Source organism: Sus scrofa, chromosome 13 (assembly GCF_000003025.6).
Source record: "Sus scrofa isolate TJ Tabasco breed Duroc chromosome 13, Sscrofa11.1, whole genome shotgun sequence".
In the NCBI taxonomy this organism is placed as follows: Eukaryota; Metazoa; Chordata; class Mammalia; order Artiodactyla; family Suidae; genus Sus; species Sus scrofa.
This window is the reverse complement of record NC_010455.5, coordinates 161333880-161348938: the sequence shown is the minus strand read 5'-3', so window position 1 is coordinate 161348938 and position 15059 is coordinate 161333880. Positions and strand designations below refer to the sequence as shown.

Here is a 15059-nt window from a genome sequence, read left to right as displayed (position 1 = left end):
ATGGAAGCACAAAATGCAACAGAACTGACAGAGTTTGTTCTCACGGGACTAAAATATCAGTCAGAGTGGCAAATCCCCCTGTTCCTGCTCTTCTTGATAATATACCTCATCACTCTCATCGGAAACCTTGGTCTGATTGCTCTCATCTGCAATGACCCTCACCTTCATATCCCCATGTACTTATTCCTTGGGAACTTGGCCTTTGTGGATACTTGGTTATCATCCACAGTGACCCCCAACATGCTGGTCAACTTCTTTGCCAAGAGCAAAATGATCTCTTTCTCTGAATGTGTTGTACAGTTCTTTTCCTTTGCACTCTGTGTAACCACGGAATGTTTTCTGTTAGCAACTATGGCATATGATCGCTATGTCGCCATATGTAAACCTTTACTGTATCCAGTGATTATGACCAATAGACTATGTATCTGGCTGTTGGTTTTATCTTTTTTAGGTGGCCTTTTCCATGCCATACTTCATAATACTTTTTTATTTAGATTAACTTTTTGTGATTCTATCATCATACATCACTTTTACTGTGACATTATACCATTGTTTAAGATATCCTGTACTGACCCGTCCATAAACTATCTGATGTTATTTATCTTCGCTGGGATAATACAGGCACTCACCATTTCCACTGTTCTAGTATCTTATACACTTATTCTCTTTACAATCTTAAAAAAGAGGTCTCTACAAGGTATAAGGAAGGCCTTTTCCACCTGTGGAGCCCACCTCCTATCTGTCTCTTTATACTATGGCCCTCTTCTCTTCATGTATGTGCTGCCTGGATCTGCACAAGAAAATGATCAAGATATGATGGACTCTCTGTTTTACACTGTCATAATTCCTTTCTTAAATCCAATTATCTACAGCCTGAGAAACAAGAAAGTCATAGATTCCCTAACAAAAATGTTTAAGAGAAATATTTAGATTTCATAGTATTATTTTTTCTCTTTTCATTAAATCAGCACAAAATTGTTCAGATTCGATGTTGCTATGTATTGCTTATTGGTCAAAGTGTTTGCATGTGTCATCACCTTATTTTTTTAATGATTTAAGATGGCGGTACCTAGTTAATTCCTTAAAACTACTGCATATCTTCTTTATAACATACTAAAATAATTGGAGCACAAACAAGAAAGAAAATATTTTACAATCTCATATGTTATTCAACATGGCTGTATAAATGGATGAAGTACTGAAGTAGTGCTGTTCCTCTGAACGGGACTTGTTTGTGATATGTTTGATATTTCTACAGCCACGTAGCCAAGAGATTTATTCTGGTAGCCATGAAAATGTCCACATGATTTGGGGCAAGGTAAATTGTACCGCTTGGGATCAACTCTACACCACAGAGAGAAATAAACAGTAGTGGTAAAGCAATGAGGAAAAGATGATATGGGAGATAAGACAATGAGAACAGATCTCATTATTTCTTGAGAAAAGGAAATAGGGGAGTTTCCTCTTACTGTATATAATTTTTCTAAAGTCCTTTTTAGCTGCATTTATATGTTGTATGTCAACCTGAAAAATGTCACTAAATCATAGACCTTACAGATTAGAAGGAAGGTTTAATTTGGAAAGGCATAGAGATGAAGAAATAAATGGAAGAATGGGGTAAAATGGGTAAATCTCTTAGATATTTTTTTTCTTTTTGCTTTACAGGTCAGCATTTGAGGCATATGTAGATTCCCAGGCTAGGGGTCCAATTGGAGCTACAGCTGCTGGCCTACACCACAGGCACAGCAATGGAGGATGCGAGCCACATCTGTGACCTACATCACAGCAATGCTGGATCCTTAACCCACTGAGCAAGGCCAGGGATAGAACCCGCAACCTCATGGTTCTTATTCAGATTCATTTCTGCCTTGCCATGACAGGAACTCCCGAATTTTTTTTTAAATGACGCTAATAAGATAAATCAGTAAAATGTAAAGCTTATTAGAATGTGTGGTTGACAATGAGGATCTGTAAATGTACATTACCAAAATTCAAACAATGGTTAAGATGCTATCATAATGCTTAGAGAGTGGATGGGGAGGACACGAAAAGGAGGGGTTTGGAGGTTTGTATCCTAAAGTCTTCAAATGCTCATTTTCATCACACTTCATAGTCTAAGGAGAATGAGGGGGTGTATCTTCAGGCTCACCCCTTCTATTCTCTCACTACTGATTCTAGGTACATTCTTACTTTGCCACTGAGACCCTTACCCTTCTAACTACCTTCCTACTACCATGATTTGCAAAACACTAGTTACTTATTCCCTCCCTTTGGTTGATTATTACTTCCCAACACAATTGCCAGTGTTGTTTGTAAAAAGAACTCATATGAAATCAAATAGCATTTAAATATCTTTTAATGGATTGTCATTGCTACTGTGATATATGGATATACGGTATTTTATTTAGATCCCTACATATACTTAAGTATATATTTATTTGTTCATGTGTATATTCAGATTACAGGATATATATCTACATATCTATATATGCATCTATGTATGTGTGTATCTATCTATCGGCATCACTCTCTGATCTCTGTCTCCATTTACCTCTAACTTCTTCACCCTGCCTTTGTTTCTGGCATAATTTGAGATTCTTTCAGTCAAAAATGTTTTTACTCTGAAGTCTATTCCTTCACATTTTTCCTAATAAACTCTGTCCTATATTCAAAATGAGTTACTGAAAGCTTTCTGGGAACATTTCACTACTCAAGTTCATCCTAATGCTTATATAGGTCTCTCCACAGAGAATCGACCCACCCCTCTGAAAATACCCTACATCCATTTACTTGTTATTTATTTTTTATTTACTTTTTAATTTTCTTAATTGTTATTTCCACAATACATTTTTTATCTACATCCACTTAAACTGAAATAGTGCCCTTTCTTAAAGGTCTATTTTAGAAGTTCAAACTTCAATGACGCGTTTACGCATTTCCAGATTACCTTAAAGGAAATCAGAGTGTGCACTGACTTGAAACATTGTTAGAATTATTCTCTTTAAACCACAAATGGATTTGTCTAATACTTTTTTCAGTCAAAAAATGCTTTCAGATTATAATTGAGAAGTTCTAATACTCTTTCTAGCTTTTGAGGTGTGTAGCAAAGTGGCTTATACACATGAGGATCTAGATAAGTATTTGTGAAGTAGTAACAGAATTGAAATAAATGTAACAGTACAAATACAGAGAATTCAGAAAGAGTGTCTCAACCTTTTCCAATATTTTAATGAGCCCTGGGAGATTCCTGGGCCTGGCATGGCTGCTGAATAGAGTTTACTTCTCAGGATTCTTTTGTGTCAACTGCAAGTATTATACAGTCAAAGTGAATAGTTCCTGTTGTTCTGATCACCAGGATTAGCTCCTTGGAAAGAATGGGATGAAAAATTAAGGATAAATAATTTAACTTGATGTTTGTTTAAAAGATACAAAATAAATAAGTACTTAAATATCCTTATTATGTATGTTTGGAGGTACGAGGCAAAAGAAGGTAATCTGCCTTCTTTTTGTTCTCTAAGTGATACCCCCAAGCTTTGAGAGAGTGACTGGATAAGAATCCAACTATTTTTATTCTTTCAACCCAGGGAATTCATGTTATTGTATTTGCCTGTATTTTGTTGATTTTCCTTGCTGTGTAATAAGCCCATTGTTCTAATGGTTTCCTTTCCATTACCCATATTTTTCTTGCTCATTTATTGTTATAACCTCACATTTAGTTTGATAATATAAGGTACCAGTTTAAATTTATTCTTCCATCATTAAAATCTATATCTCAAACTGGCCTGTTCTTTGAATGATAATGCTGACATCAAGTTTTGAGTGTATAAACTTGGTTTGTAATTTGTCACGTCTTACGTTCAGATGGGTGACTGTAGAGCAGAGGGTTGGGGGTCTTCTCAGACACTCAGAATTGCTGGGTGGGCTGCTCTTTTGCATGTCTGCTTCCTCTGCTCTGATGTGTCCTTCAGTATAATCCCAACTACATTACCCTTTCCAGAAATTTACCAAATCCCTAGTCCATTGATGTGATCCATTCTCACTTCTGGCATAGTTTTTATTCATTTTATACGTTATTTTTGTCAGTTTAGTCCACCTTGGCAAAGAGGTAAAATACATCAGTGCAAAGCCTACTTTTAGGCAAGATAAATTCTGCCTATTCCTTTAAAAATAAGGTATTAAAATACTTATGGTTATTTAGTGGATATATAGATATAAAAGATGATAACACAATGCTAGGTTCACCCAGTTGTCTGGAACACTGGTGAGGTCAGATAAAACCATCCCCCAGAAATACAAATAATAGACTGGAAGATCTCTTTCTTGTGAAGGTGTATGCATTTCCTTAACTTGGAGGTTTAAAAAAATCAGTTTCTATTTCTTTACATACATGTGCATACATTTTTTTCTCATCTCTCTACAAAATATTCTACTGTTCAGAAGAGTGTTGACAAATTTGTCTTAAACTGTGTTCCAAGAAATAACATGATTAAGATTAGGCAAAAACAAACAAATGCCAATAAAACTAGAACAGTATTTTTAAAGGCTGACTTGTGGAATAGTCATGGCAACATCTTTTTCAGCATATGCATTACATATATTTTAGGTATATGTCAAAACCTCTCTGGTCTTGGCTCTCTTTGGTTGTTGGTGTTGTTCTTCAAAACCCATAGTTTTCCTTCCTATACTGCTGATGGGAACATAAATTGGTCCAGTCCCTACAGAATACAGTAAGGAGGTTCCTTAAAAAACTTAAAATAGAGTTACCTTATACTAAAGCAATCCCATTCCTGGGCATGCATCTTGAGAAAACTCTAATTACAAAGATGCATGCACCTCTATGGTCATAGTGAAAACATGGAAGCAACCTAAATGACCACAAACAGATTAATGGATAAAGATTTTAAGATATTGGCTCATATGATTATGGAGGCTGAGACGATTCACAATCTGCTTTCTGCAAAGCAGAGACCCAGGAATGCTGATGATAGCTCTAAGCTTTGAGAATAGGGAAGCCAATGGCATAGATTTCAGTCTAAGACTGAAAACCTGAGAACCAAGAGCACTGAGGGCAAAATAAGTCTCATGTTCCTGATCAATCAGTGTCTTTATGCCTTTTTGTTCCCTTTAGGCCCATTATATAGATGATGGCCACCCAGAAAGGGTCTGGCCATCATCTTGACACAGTCCATTAAATCAATACTAATCTGCTCCCAAAGATACAAACAAAATAATGTCCAACCAGAAATCCAGACATACCTAAGCTGAATAAATTTAACACGTAAAATGAATGCTACCTGGTCAGCCTGTTGTCAAACTGGCACCCATACACAATTCCTTAAGTATCACTTAAAACTTTTTTTCCTTATTATTATTGTTATTTCCCCAAAATAATTTTTCCCCTAAACTATAATGAAGCCAATAGCACCCCTGAGCCAATATGGCAGAATAGGAAGAGCATGAGTTCACCTCCTATCCTAGGCATATCAACATTACAACTATTTAGAGAACAACTATTAATGAGAAGGACCAGAATCAGTCAGAATAGATCTTATACCACTAAAGATATAAAGAAGAAACTTCAAAAATAGGGGTGGAAGGGGAAGAGCCACTATAATCAAACCCATATCCCCAGGTGGGTGACCCACAAATGGAAGAATCATTACCAGCACTGAGGTTCTCCCCAAGGAGCAAGGAGTCTGAGCCCCACATTGGACTCATCGGTCCAGGGGTCCTGCATCAGAATGTCAAGGCCTGAAATCAGTTGTTCTCACAGGCTAGCAGGGCTTACTTTCCTGAGACCCAGATTAGTATCCAAGATAGGGATTCTACTATTAAAGGACACCTATTAAATCCCACATGCTCCAGACTCAGGGCAGAAGCCATAATTTGAAAGGAGCCTGTGTCAGACCCTCCTACAGATCTTGAAGGCTTTCCTGGAGATGCACGAGGAAACTGGAGCTCACCTTGGGGACATAGACACTGATGGTACTCCTTATTGGGAGCCTGCTCTAGTATGCGGAAAATGTTGCATGGTCCTATTTTCAAGGGGACCCAGAATCCAGTCCTGTATACCAGCATGCAGGCACTAGATCCAGAAATCATGGAATCCTGTAGCCGGTGACCCCAAGACACAGCTACAAACACCAGGGAGCAGGCACCAGCCCTAGAACATGCTGGGTCCTTGCCACACCCACGAGCAGGCCAAGCATTAATATTATTACTAAAAAGACCATATTACCCAAGCCATCTATATATTCTAGGTAATCCTGGTCAAAATACCAAAGGCATTTTTCACAGAATTAGAGCAAATAAACTTTAAATTTGTATGGAAACATAAAAGATCCCGAATAGCCAAAATACTTTTGAAAAAAAACATAGCTGATGGTATCACACTTCATGACTTCAGATTATACTAGAAAGCTAGTCATCAAAAGAATATGTTCCTGGCACAAAAGCAGACCCAGATCAACAGAACAGAACAGAGAGCTAGGCAATAAGCCTAAGAACTTAAGGACACCAATTAATCTTTTCGTGTCTAGAAGATAATCCCTTCAATAAGCTGTGCTCATAAAACTAGATGGCTACATGTAAAAGAAACTAGAAAATGTTCTTACACTATCAACAAAAATAAACAAACAGTACCTAATTAAACTTAAAAGCTTTTGTGCAGCAAAGAAGCCATCAATCATATTAAAAGATGGCAGAGGACATGAATATCACTTTTCCAAAGAAGTCAACAGGGATATGAAAAGACACTCAACTCTGATAATCATCAGAGAAATGCAAATCAAATCACAATGAGCTATCAACTCACACCTGTCAGAATAACCATCATCAGAAAGACCACAAATAATGTTAGTGACAGTGTGGAGAAAACAGAATCCTTTTACACTGTTAATGGGAGTATATATTGGTGCAGCCACTGTGGAAAATAGTAGGGAGTCTCCTGAAAAAAAAATCAAAAATCAAAAAACAAAAAACAAATAAAGACTACTATATGACTCAGCAATTCTCCATTTGGATATATATCCAAAGAAAAGTAAAACTCTACTTTTAAAAACACATAGTTCATAGCAGCATAATTTATAAATGCCAACATTAAGAAGCAACATAGGGCATATCTTCTTTAGTTGTCTACTCTCCGATGGTATTGGATGTGGTACAGAAGCATTGGTAAATCAGGTCCAGGTAAAAACTTCCTCTATTTATTATAGAGAATGCTCCCCACACCACTATGAGCCCATAGTACAGGCTGGGATAGAGAAGCCAGTGTGGCAGGTATGGGGACCATGGGCATTTCAACCACTGCTTCAAGAAACTTACTGGTACCCTCAGGGCTTGCTCAGACCAGAGCATGTCCATACCACTGCCACTTGAGAAAGGTGTGGCCTTGTCCTGCCAATTTTATAGCTTGGTGGGTCATATACCAAGTTCATGAAAGGCACCTCTGATCCCATGGAAAACTGGTGGCCCATAGTTAAGCATTCAGTCTCTAATAAGTCCAGTAGTGGCTCAATAGTTGTTTCTCACACAGGGAATAGTGAATTATCTGCAGTGTATGGTAGGGCATTGGTCCAGATCTAAGAGTATACCCTTTTTTTTTTTTTAACTTATATGGACCTGTCCAAGGCACTAAGCAGCATCCATACATGCCACTAACATTCTTAGCACCACTGTCTGTGTTGGATCCTGTGGCTCAAGTGGCTGAACGGCTTGCACAGCAGCCTAGACTACTGGCAAACCATTCTCCTCTTTGAGCTCCACTTAAAACTACCAGACCTCCTGGATACATTGTACATGGGTTGGAATGGCACACCCAAATGCAGATGGTGTTGCTCTAAAATCCACAGGGGATCATTAGATGTTGTGCCTCCTTCTGGTTGTAAGATGGACCAGATACAAATTCTTATCCTTCCCCTTAGAAGGTATATCTCCCCATGACCCAGACTAGTGGACCCCTAGAAATTTCACTGAGTTAAATGGCCCTGGAGTTTGGATAGATACATTTTTCACCTTCTTGCTGCAAATGTCTACCAATAAGCCTACAGGAGTTGCTACTTCTTGCTCACCAGGTCCAGCAGGCACGGTGAACCAGAGTGATAACAAATCAAAATCCTAGACAAAATATTTGCAACTCCTATATTTTTACAAAAGCTGTGAATTTAGGACATATGGAAAATTTCAAAACCCTGTCATAAGAAACTATATAACTACATTAAAAATGGGCACACACTTTGAACAGATTTTACTAAATAAGGTATATCACATATGCCAAATAACAGAAAACTATGCTCACTATAATAATACCAGGGAAAGGCAAAGGAAGAACACAATGTGACAACATGAGGCACCTATTAAAATAACTAAAATTGAAAAGGCTACTCATACACAGAATTCCCATGTGGCAAGGTGGAAATGAATCCAATTAGGAACCATGAGGTTGCAGGTTTGATTCCTGGCCTTGCTTAGTGGCTTGAAGATCTGGTATTGCCTTGAGGTTGATGTAGGTCACAGATGCTAATCAGATCTGGTGTTACTGTGGCTGTGGCTAGGCTGACAGCTTATCTCTAATTAGGCCCCTTGCCTGGAAACCTCCCTGTACCATGGGTACAGTCCTTAATAAAAGGAAAAGAAAAGACTAGTTATACTGAAAGCAGCAATGCAGACCTTTGTACTCATCCATAGGCAGGAAAATAATTACACAAAATTGACAGGGATAGTAAATTTATGTCAGGTTTGGGTTATGTCAAAGCTACTAATAGACATTCCATTACTTACACCACCCATCTGCTGAGGTTTCAGTGACTTGTCTTTGGTCTACAGAGTTTTTTCATGCCTTTTTTAGTTTTCACTAGAACACAGGATAATGAATTAATGAGTGTACCAAAGTTGATGTCCTTTGCCTTTTCCCCATCTGACAAGATAGTTCCAAATACAGATGAAATATTTTCCTATTTTCAGAATCAAAACAAAACATTACCATTTCTGTGTTATACTATTTTGACCCAAATAATGTCATTATTTATATTTCTTAATGAAAGTTCAATGGCAAAGTCTCTGTTGATAGTAAAGTCAAATAGGAACATGAGGCTACTATGTTTAACATCCCTCAATAGTTTTCCTTTAAGTTGGGATAAAGAACAAAGTCTCTGATTTGGCCTCTAGCTTTTCTGAGGTCCAATCCATGTTGGCCTTCATTGTCTATTCTGTCTCCACTTTGCCTCTCTCTTTGCACACCAGCTGTACTTGCCATGTTTTTGTTGTTGTTGTTGTTGTTTTTTCTGCAATAATCTAGCTCTTACTAAGCTGGCTTGCAAATAAAGGAAGATCTTGGGGATGGCAAATGTCCAGAGGCATCATCTTGTTGGAAATTAAGAGCTTCAGACCCCACCCTGACCTAGTGAAACAGAATGTGAATTTTAAGAAAATCACCAGGAGAGTCACAGGAACAGAAGTCTGAGGAACATTCATCTTGGCTACCTCCTACTGTGTTCTTTCCTTTTGTATTTTCCTTTGTTCCTTCCCTTGATTGATACCAAATAAGATTCCTCAACAGTTTTCAGTGGAAAGTGGAAAGTTAGGTGTAAGTCTGGATGTGAGCTACAGTTTCCATGAGGAGGACAACCTTCTTGGGGCTGGCTCCTGAGGAGAATTTAGAACTTTGATGTCATGAAAATCAAGCATGATTAGCTAAGGCAGACCATCCTGAACAAAGCACTCAGAGTATCACAGTTCATAGATTAATTTGGAGTTTGCATAAACATGTTAGAAATGTCATGTCTGTTGGAATCCAGTGCAATTTCTTTTAAAAAAATTTTATTGTTATTTCCCCAATACAATTTTGTTACTACTGTAAAGCATGGTGATACAGTTACACATATGTGTATACATTCTTTTTTTCTCACATAATCATGCTCCATCAGAAGTGACCAGTCCTAGTTCCCAGTGCGACACAGCAGAATCCCATTGCTTATCCATACTAAAGGCGACATTCTGCATCTATTAACCCCAAGCTCACAATCCCTTCCCCTCCCTCCCCCTGTCCCTTGGCAACCACAAGTCTATTCTCCAAGTCCATGATTTTCATTTCTGTGGAAAGGTTCATTTGTGCCTGATATTAGATTCCAGACATAAGTGATATCATATGGTATTTTTTGTTCTCCTTCTGACTTACTTCACTCAGTATGAGAGTCTCTAGTTCCATCCATGTTGCTGCAAATAGCATTATTTCATTTTTTATGGCTGAATAGTATTCCATTGTGTATATATACCACATCTTCCTAATCTAATCATCTGTTGATGGACATTTGGGTTGTTTCCATATCTTGACTATTGTGAATTGTGCTGCAAAGAATTGTAAGCTGATACAACCACTATTGAGAACAGTATGGAGGTACTTTAGAAAACTATACACGGAACTATCATATGACCCAACCTGTATATCCAGACAAAACTTTCCTTAAGGAAAGGCACATGCACTCGCATGTTCATTGCAGCAATTTTAATTGTTAAAACTGGCACTGTCAACAGTGACTTGATATTTATAGCTTCAGAGTCTGTGATGCCTTATTAAATAGCCTGAATTCCTCATATATTGCCTGGTGCATAATGCCCAGTAGAAAAGCTTAATTTTGTCCTAAAAGGAATCCAATGGCATAATCAGGGGAATTTCAGTTCTTCTCCCCTTCCTCTTCTGGGAAAAGCACACAGTTGTACAACTGGATGACTCTGTATTCAAAACAAATTCATATAAACAACATTTTCCTGAGCTTGGAAAATAAAGCTTCCAAAATGAATCAGTGTGGAAAATACTGTTGCTGTGCCCTTATTAAATTCTACTTCATAAAACTGAACACTGAATATTTCTCAACAATTACTTAACATATATTGGTAAGAGAAAGTTATTTCTATGATATTCTTATTTTAATATGAAGTAAATTAGTAGTAAATTATAATTAATTTGTTTTACATGTTATCAAAATACCCAGGTTAAAACAGAAAATAGTGAATAATTTGTGTATTTGATTATTGCAAATAAAACCTGGATAAGTAACTAGCTCTAAGACTATACTGTAATCTTTAATGATATATAATGATCTCATTAAAATAATTATAATGACTCCATAGGATATATTTTGGTGAATTAGAATGTTAAACAATTAAAGTTTAGGGATTTATGTCATAATATTTCCTACATTAGAAATCTTTCTGATAATTGTCTTTAAAATCCTTATTCCATTGAGTTACTAACATTCTATGATAAAATTTTAAGTTAGTTTACTTAAATAGTACCTCTCTATCTCCTTTCACCCACTTCTGACAATAAGGTTGTTGAAAAAAATACTTATATGGAAAATATCAGAAAATATTTCCCTCTTTTCATCTTCATGACTTAATAAGTACTCTCATATTGAATGGAAAAATTTGATTGTTTAATTTTGGAAGAGTATGAAAGAAAGCTTATTCCAAATAAATGTAAAGTAACAATGCAGTTATTGATATTGTTTATTTAAACTGCTTGTATTCAGTTGCAGTCTTTGGCTCAATTATTTTCTGCTGTCAAACTGCTGGAAAGGCAAAATCTGTCCAGTAAATTCAGCAGGATTTCTAGGGAGAGTCAGCTCTCATCACAGTAATAGCAAAGATAGGAGGCGGTGGTAGTATATTTAATAACAATACAAATTTATTAAGTAAAATTAAAATGAAAGTCTTTATTTCATATAAAAATTCCATGGAAAAATAATCTTAGAATTTTGAAAAAAGGAAAAAGGAAGGATTCCTATTGCTGACAACTTTTTAATGAAAACCAAAGTTAAGATGAATATTTGAGCCCTACTGCACAGTGTTTTCTCTTATCTCATCTAAGCATTTCTCTGGTACCTCACTCCCTCCCTCTTCAATGCCTTCTCTGTCCTGTAAGTATCCATCAATGTCCTTTCATCTCTTCCTGCTTCTTGATTTCTCCTTTCCTACCCCAATTTCACATTTCACTGCTTATCCTCTTTCCTATCAATGCTGGCCCCCCTCTCTTTTGACACATTAACTGACATTGTTCCTCAAGACAAGAAATTCACCTCTGTTCTCCACATCTCAGATGCTCTGTTTCATTCTCCACCCTGCTGTGCCACTTGCTTCCCATTCACTTTTCATTATTCTCTGGCTCATCTATATAAAAATTGGAAGCTGCTCTTACTAAAACCACTAAAATCTCCTAAATCCTACTCTCAGTGATCTCTGTTAACTCCTTACCCTATCAGAGCATTTGTTTTGCTTTAAGCATGGCATTCTCTTTGTCCTTCAGATTATTTTCCTTTCTTTGAGTTTCCGACACTGAGAATTCCAATTCCCTCCCTCTTTCTTCTCTGATCATTCTGTTCAGTAGACTTTTCTGGTCTTTCCTTTCCTTTCCTTTTCTTTCTTTCCTTCCTTCATTCTTTCTTTTTTTCTTTCTACATAATTCTGGGTAGAAGAGGTTTCTTGGTAGAAGATACAATGAATTAACTGGATGGAAATGCCTCTAAAAAAATTAATGCTAAAGAAGTTAGAAAAATTCATTGGAGAAATGTACTGAAACACATACAAAAAAAAATCTATTTAAACAGCCAAAAACCAAAAGCATGTCTCAGCTCTGGCTTATTAGGTGTTGCTGTTATTGCTACTCAACTTGAATGCTACAGCTCACACTAATCAGACCATTTTTGTGGGCACAGCATGCTTTTTGGTGTCATGGTACTTGCTTGTAACCAAAAATCTCTTGTAACCGAAATATCTTTGGTCCAAATTTGACATTTTTCTCTCATGTTCATATTCCAAATCCAGTGTAGGTGATATTGACTGGTTAAACCTAGTTCTGGCCCTTCACTTGAGGATTAAGAGGAGTGATAAAGTCAGTATTCAGAATTTTAGTTCTAGTGTGAAATACAGCATATGTCTACCACCAAGAATTAGGTGGTAGAAAAGAATAGCAGAAGTTATCCATCTAAAAAATGATGTGTATACATTTTAATTTAATATAACTGTCGCTCATTTATTTTCATTAATTCATTTTTAACCTCATGCACATTGTCTACTGGGTAGGTCATACATACTATGCTTTCAGACACCTCAGTGGCTTCCAGCCATTATTTCTATTAAGCATTTGTACAATCATATTGTGAAGTTTACATCATTTTGATGTTTACAAGATGTTCTTTGCAAAAAGTGGCTGCTGTATCTGAGTTCTCAACCTCCATTTTCCACGATCATCTACCCAGACACCAAGTGAATGTTTCACCTTTAGGAACCAACCCTTCACATTTAAGATGTCACCGAATTCTAGGGGGTCTACATTTTGATTTATTTTGATCTATCTCTTTGCCTTCCTCAGAACTCCTAATGTCCTATCACACATGGACTAAGAAGCTCACATGCATTTTAATCACCTGGGGAGCATTTGGAAAATACATATTACTAGATACCACTTATGACCTACTCAATCAAATTCCATAGTTATACCTCAGAATCTATATTTTATACCACGACTCCCCCAGAAAACTCTGATATGTAATCTGAATTTGGAATAATTGGACAATGGTCCCAGCTTCTTGTTAGAATTTCTGAGCCCAAGTTCGTCAACCTCCAGCCTGTATTCTACAAGCAATTATTTATTTTAAAAAGCAAGTACTGATTCCCCTATTAAAATTTTCACAGTTTTCCTGCTTCATGAAAAATAAAATTAAAGTTTCTTCACATCTAATTCAATTCACTTAAAAATCCAGGCCCGTCTAACATTTTCTTTTGATGCTACTTCCATGAACTAAACAAAGGATTTCACTACCTCATGCAATAATTTCCCCATACATTTGCTCATGTTCAGAACGGCTTTCTTCTCTTCTACATATGTTCATTCCTATGCATATTTGAAATACAACAAATGCATGTTTTCAATATAACAATTTCCATAATACCCTCATGTTTAGTAAGAATAAATAACATAAAGGCATTTAGGCTGGTGTAGGTTTTATTTAAATTATCCCCACCAAATTTTAATTGTTAAATTCTTAATAATTGTCTTTTCGCATTTCCTTCATTTTATTTCAGAGGCCATTCATTAAGGATATGGGAACCAAGAATGCAACAGAACTGACAGAGTTTGTTCTCACAGGACTGACATATCCACCAGCTTGGCAAATCCTACTGTTCCTGCTTTTCCTGATGCTGTATCTTGTCACGATCATGGGGAACCTCGGTCTGATTACTCTCATTTATAATGACCCTCACCTTCACATCCCCATGTATTTATTTCTTGCGAACTTGGCATTTGTGGATACTTGGTTGTCCTCCACAGTGACCCCCAAGATGCTGGTCAACATCATTACCAAGAACAAGATGATATCTCTCCATGAATGCATGGTACAATTTTTTTTTCCTTTGTAGTCAGTGCAACCACAGAATGTTTTCTGCTGGCAACAATGGCATATGATCGTTATGTAGCCATATGCAACCCGTTATTTTATCCAGTGGTTATGACTAACAGACTATGCCTGAGAATGCTGGTCTCATCATTTGTAGGTGGTCTTAGTCATGCCTTAATTCATACAGGATTTTTATTCAGATTAACCTTCTGTAATTACAACATAATTCATCATTTTTATTGTGACATCATGCCATTGTTGAAAATTTCTTGTACTGATCCTTCCGTTAATGTTCTGATGATATTTATTTTCTCTGGCTCAATTCAGGTGTTCACAATTCTCATTGTTCTTGTCTCTTATACATGCGTACTCTTTACGATCTTAAGAAAGAGGTCTGCACAAGGTATAAGGAAGGCCTTCTCCACCTGTGGAGCCCACCTCCTATCTGTCTCTTTATACTATGGGTCTCTTCTCTTCATGTCTGTGCGCCCTGGGTCTGCACAAGCAGATGATCAAGATACAGTTGACTCTCTATTTTACACTGTCATAATCCCTTTCTTAAACCCAATTATCTACAGCCTGAGAAACAAGAAAGTCATAGATTTGGTGAGAAAAGTTTTTGAGGGAAAATTTAGATGGAGGAAGAATATGTGTTCCTTTACATGA

The 15059-nt window shown here is 36.8% G+C and overlaps 1 protein-coding gene and 1 pseudogene across 1 annotated transcript; both read left to right on the top strand.

Moving 5' to 3' along the window:
• Window positions 1–930, top strand: LOC110256238 (olfactory receptor 5H8-like). The gene has a single exon (XM_021068881.1). The coding sequence runs from the start codon at window positions 1–3 to the stop codon at window positions 928–930; it is 930 nt and encodes a 309-aa protein (XP_020924540.1).
• LOC110256350 lies at window positions 14083–15059 on the top strand (annotated as a pseudogene).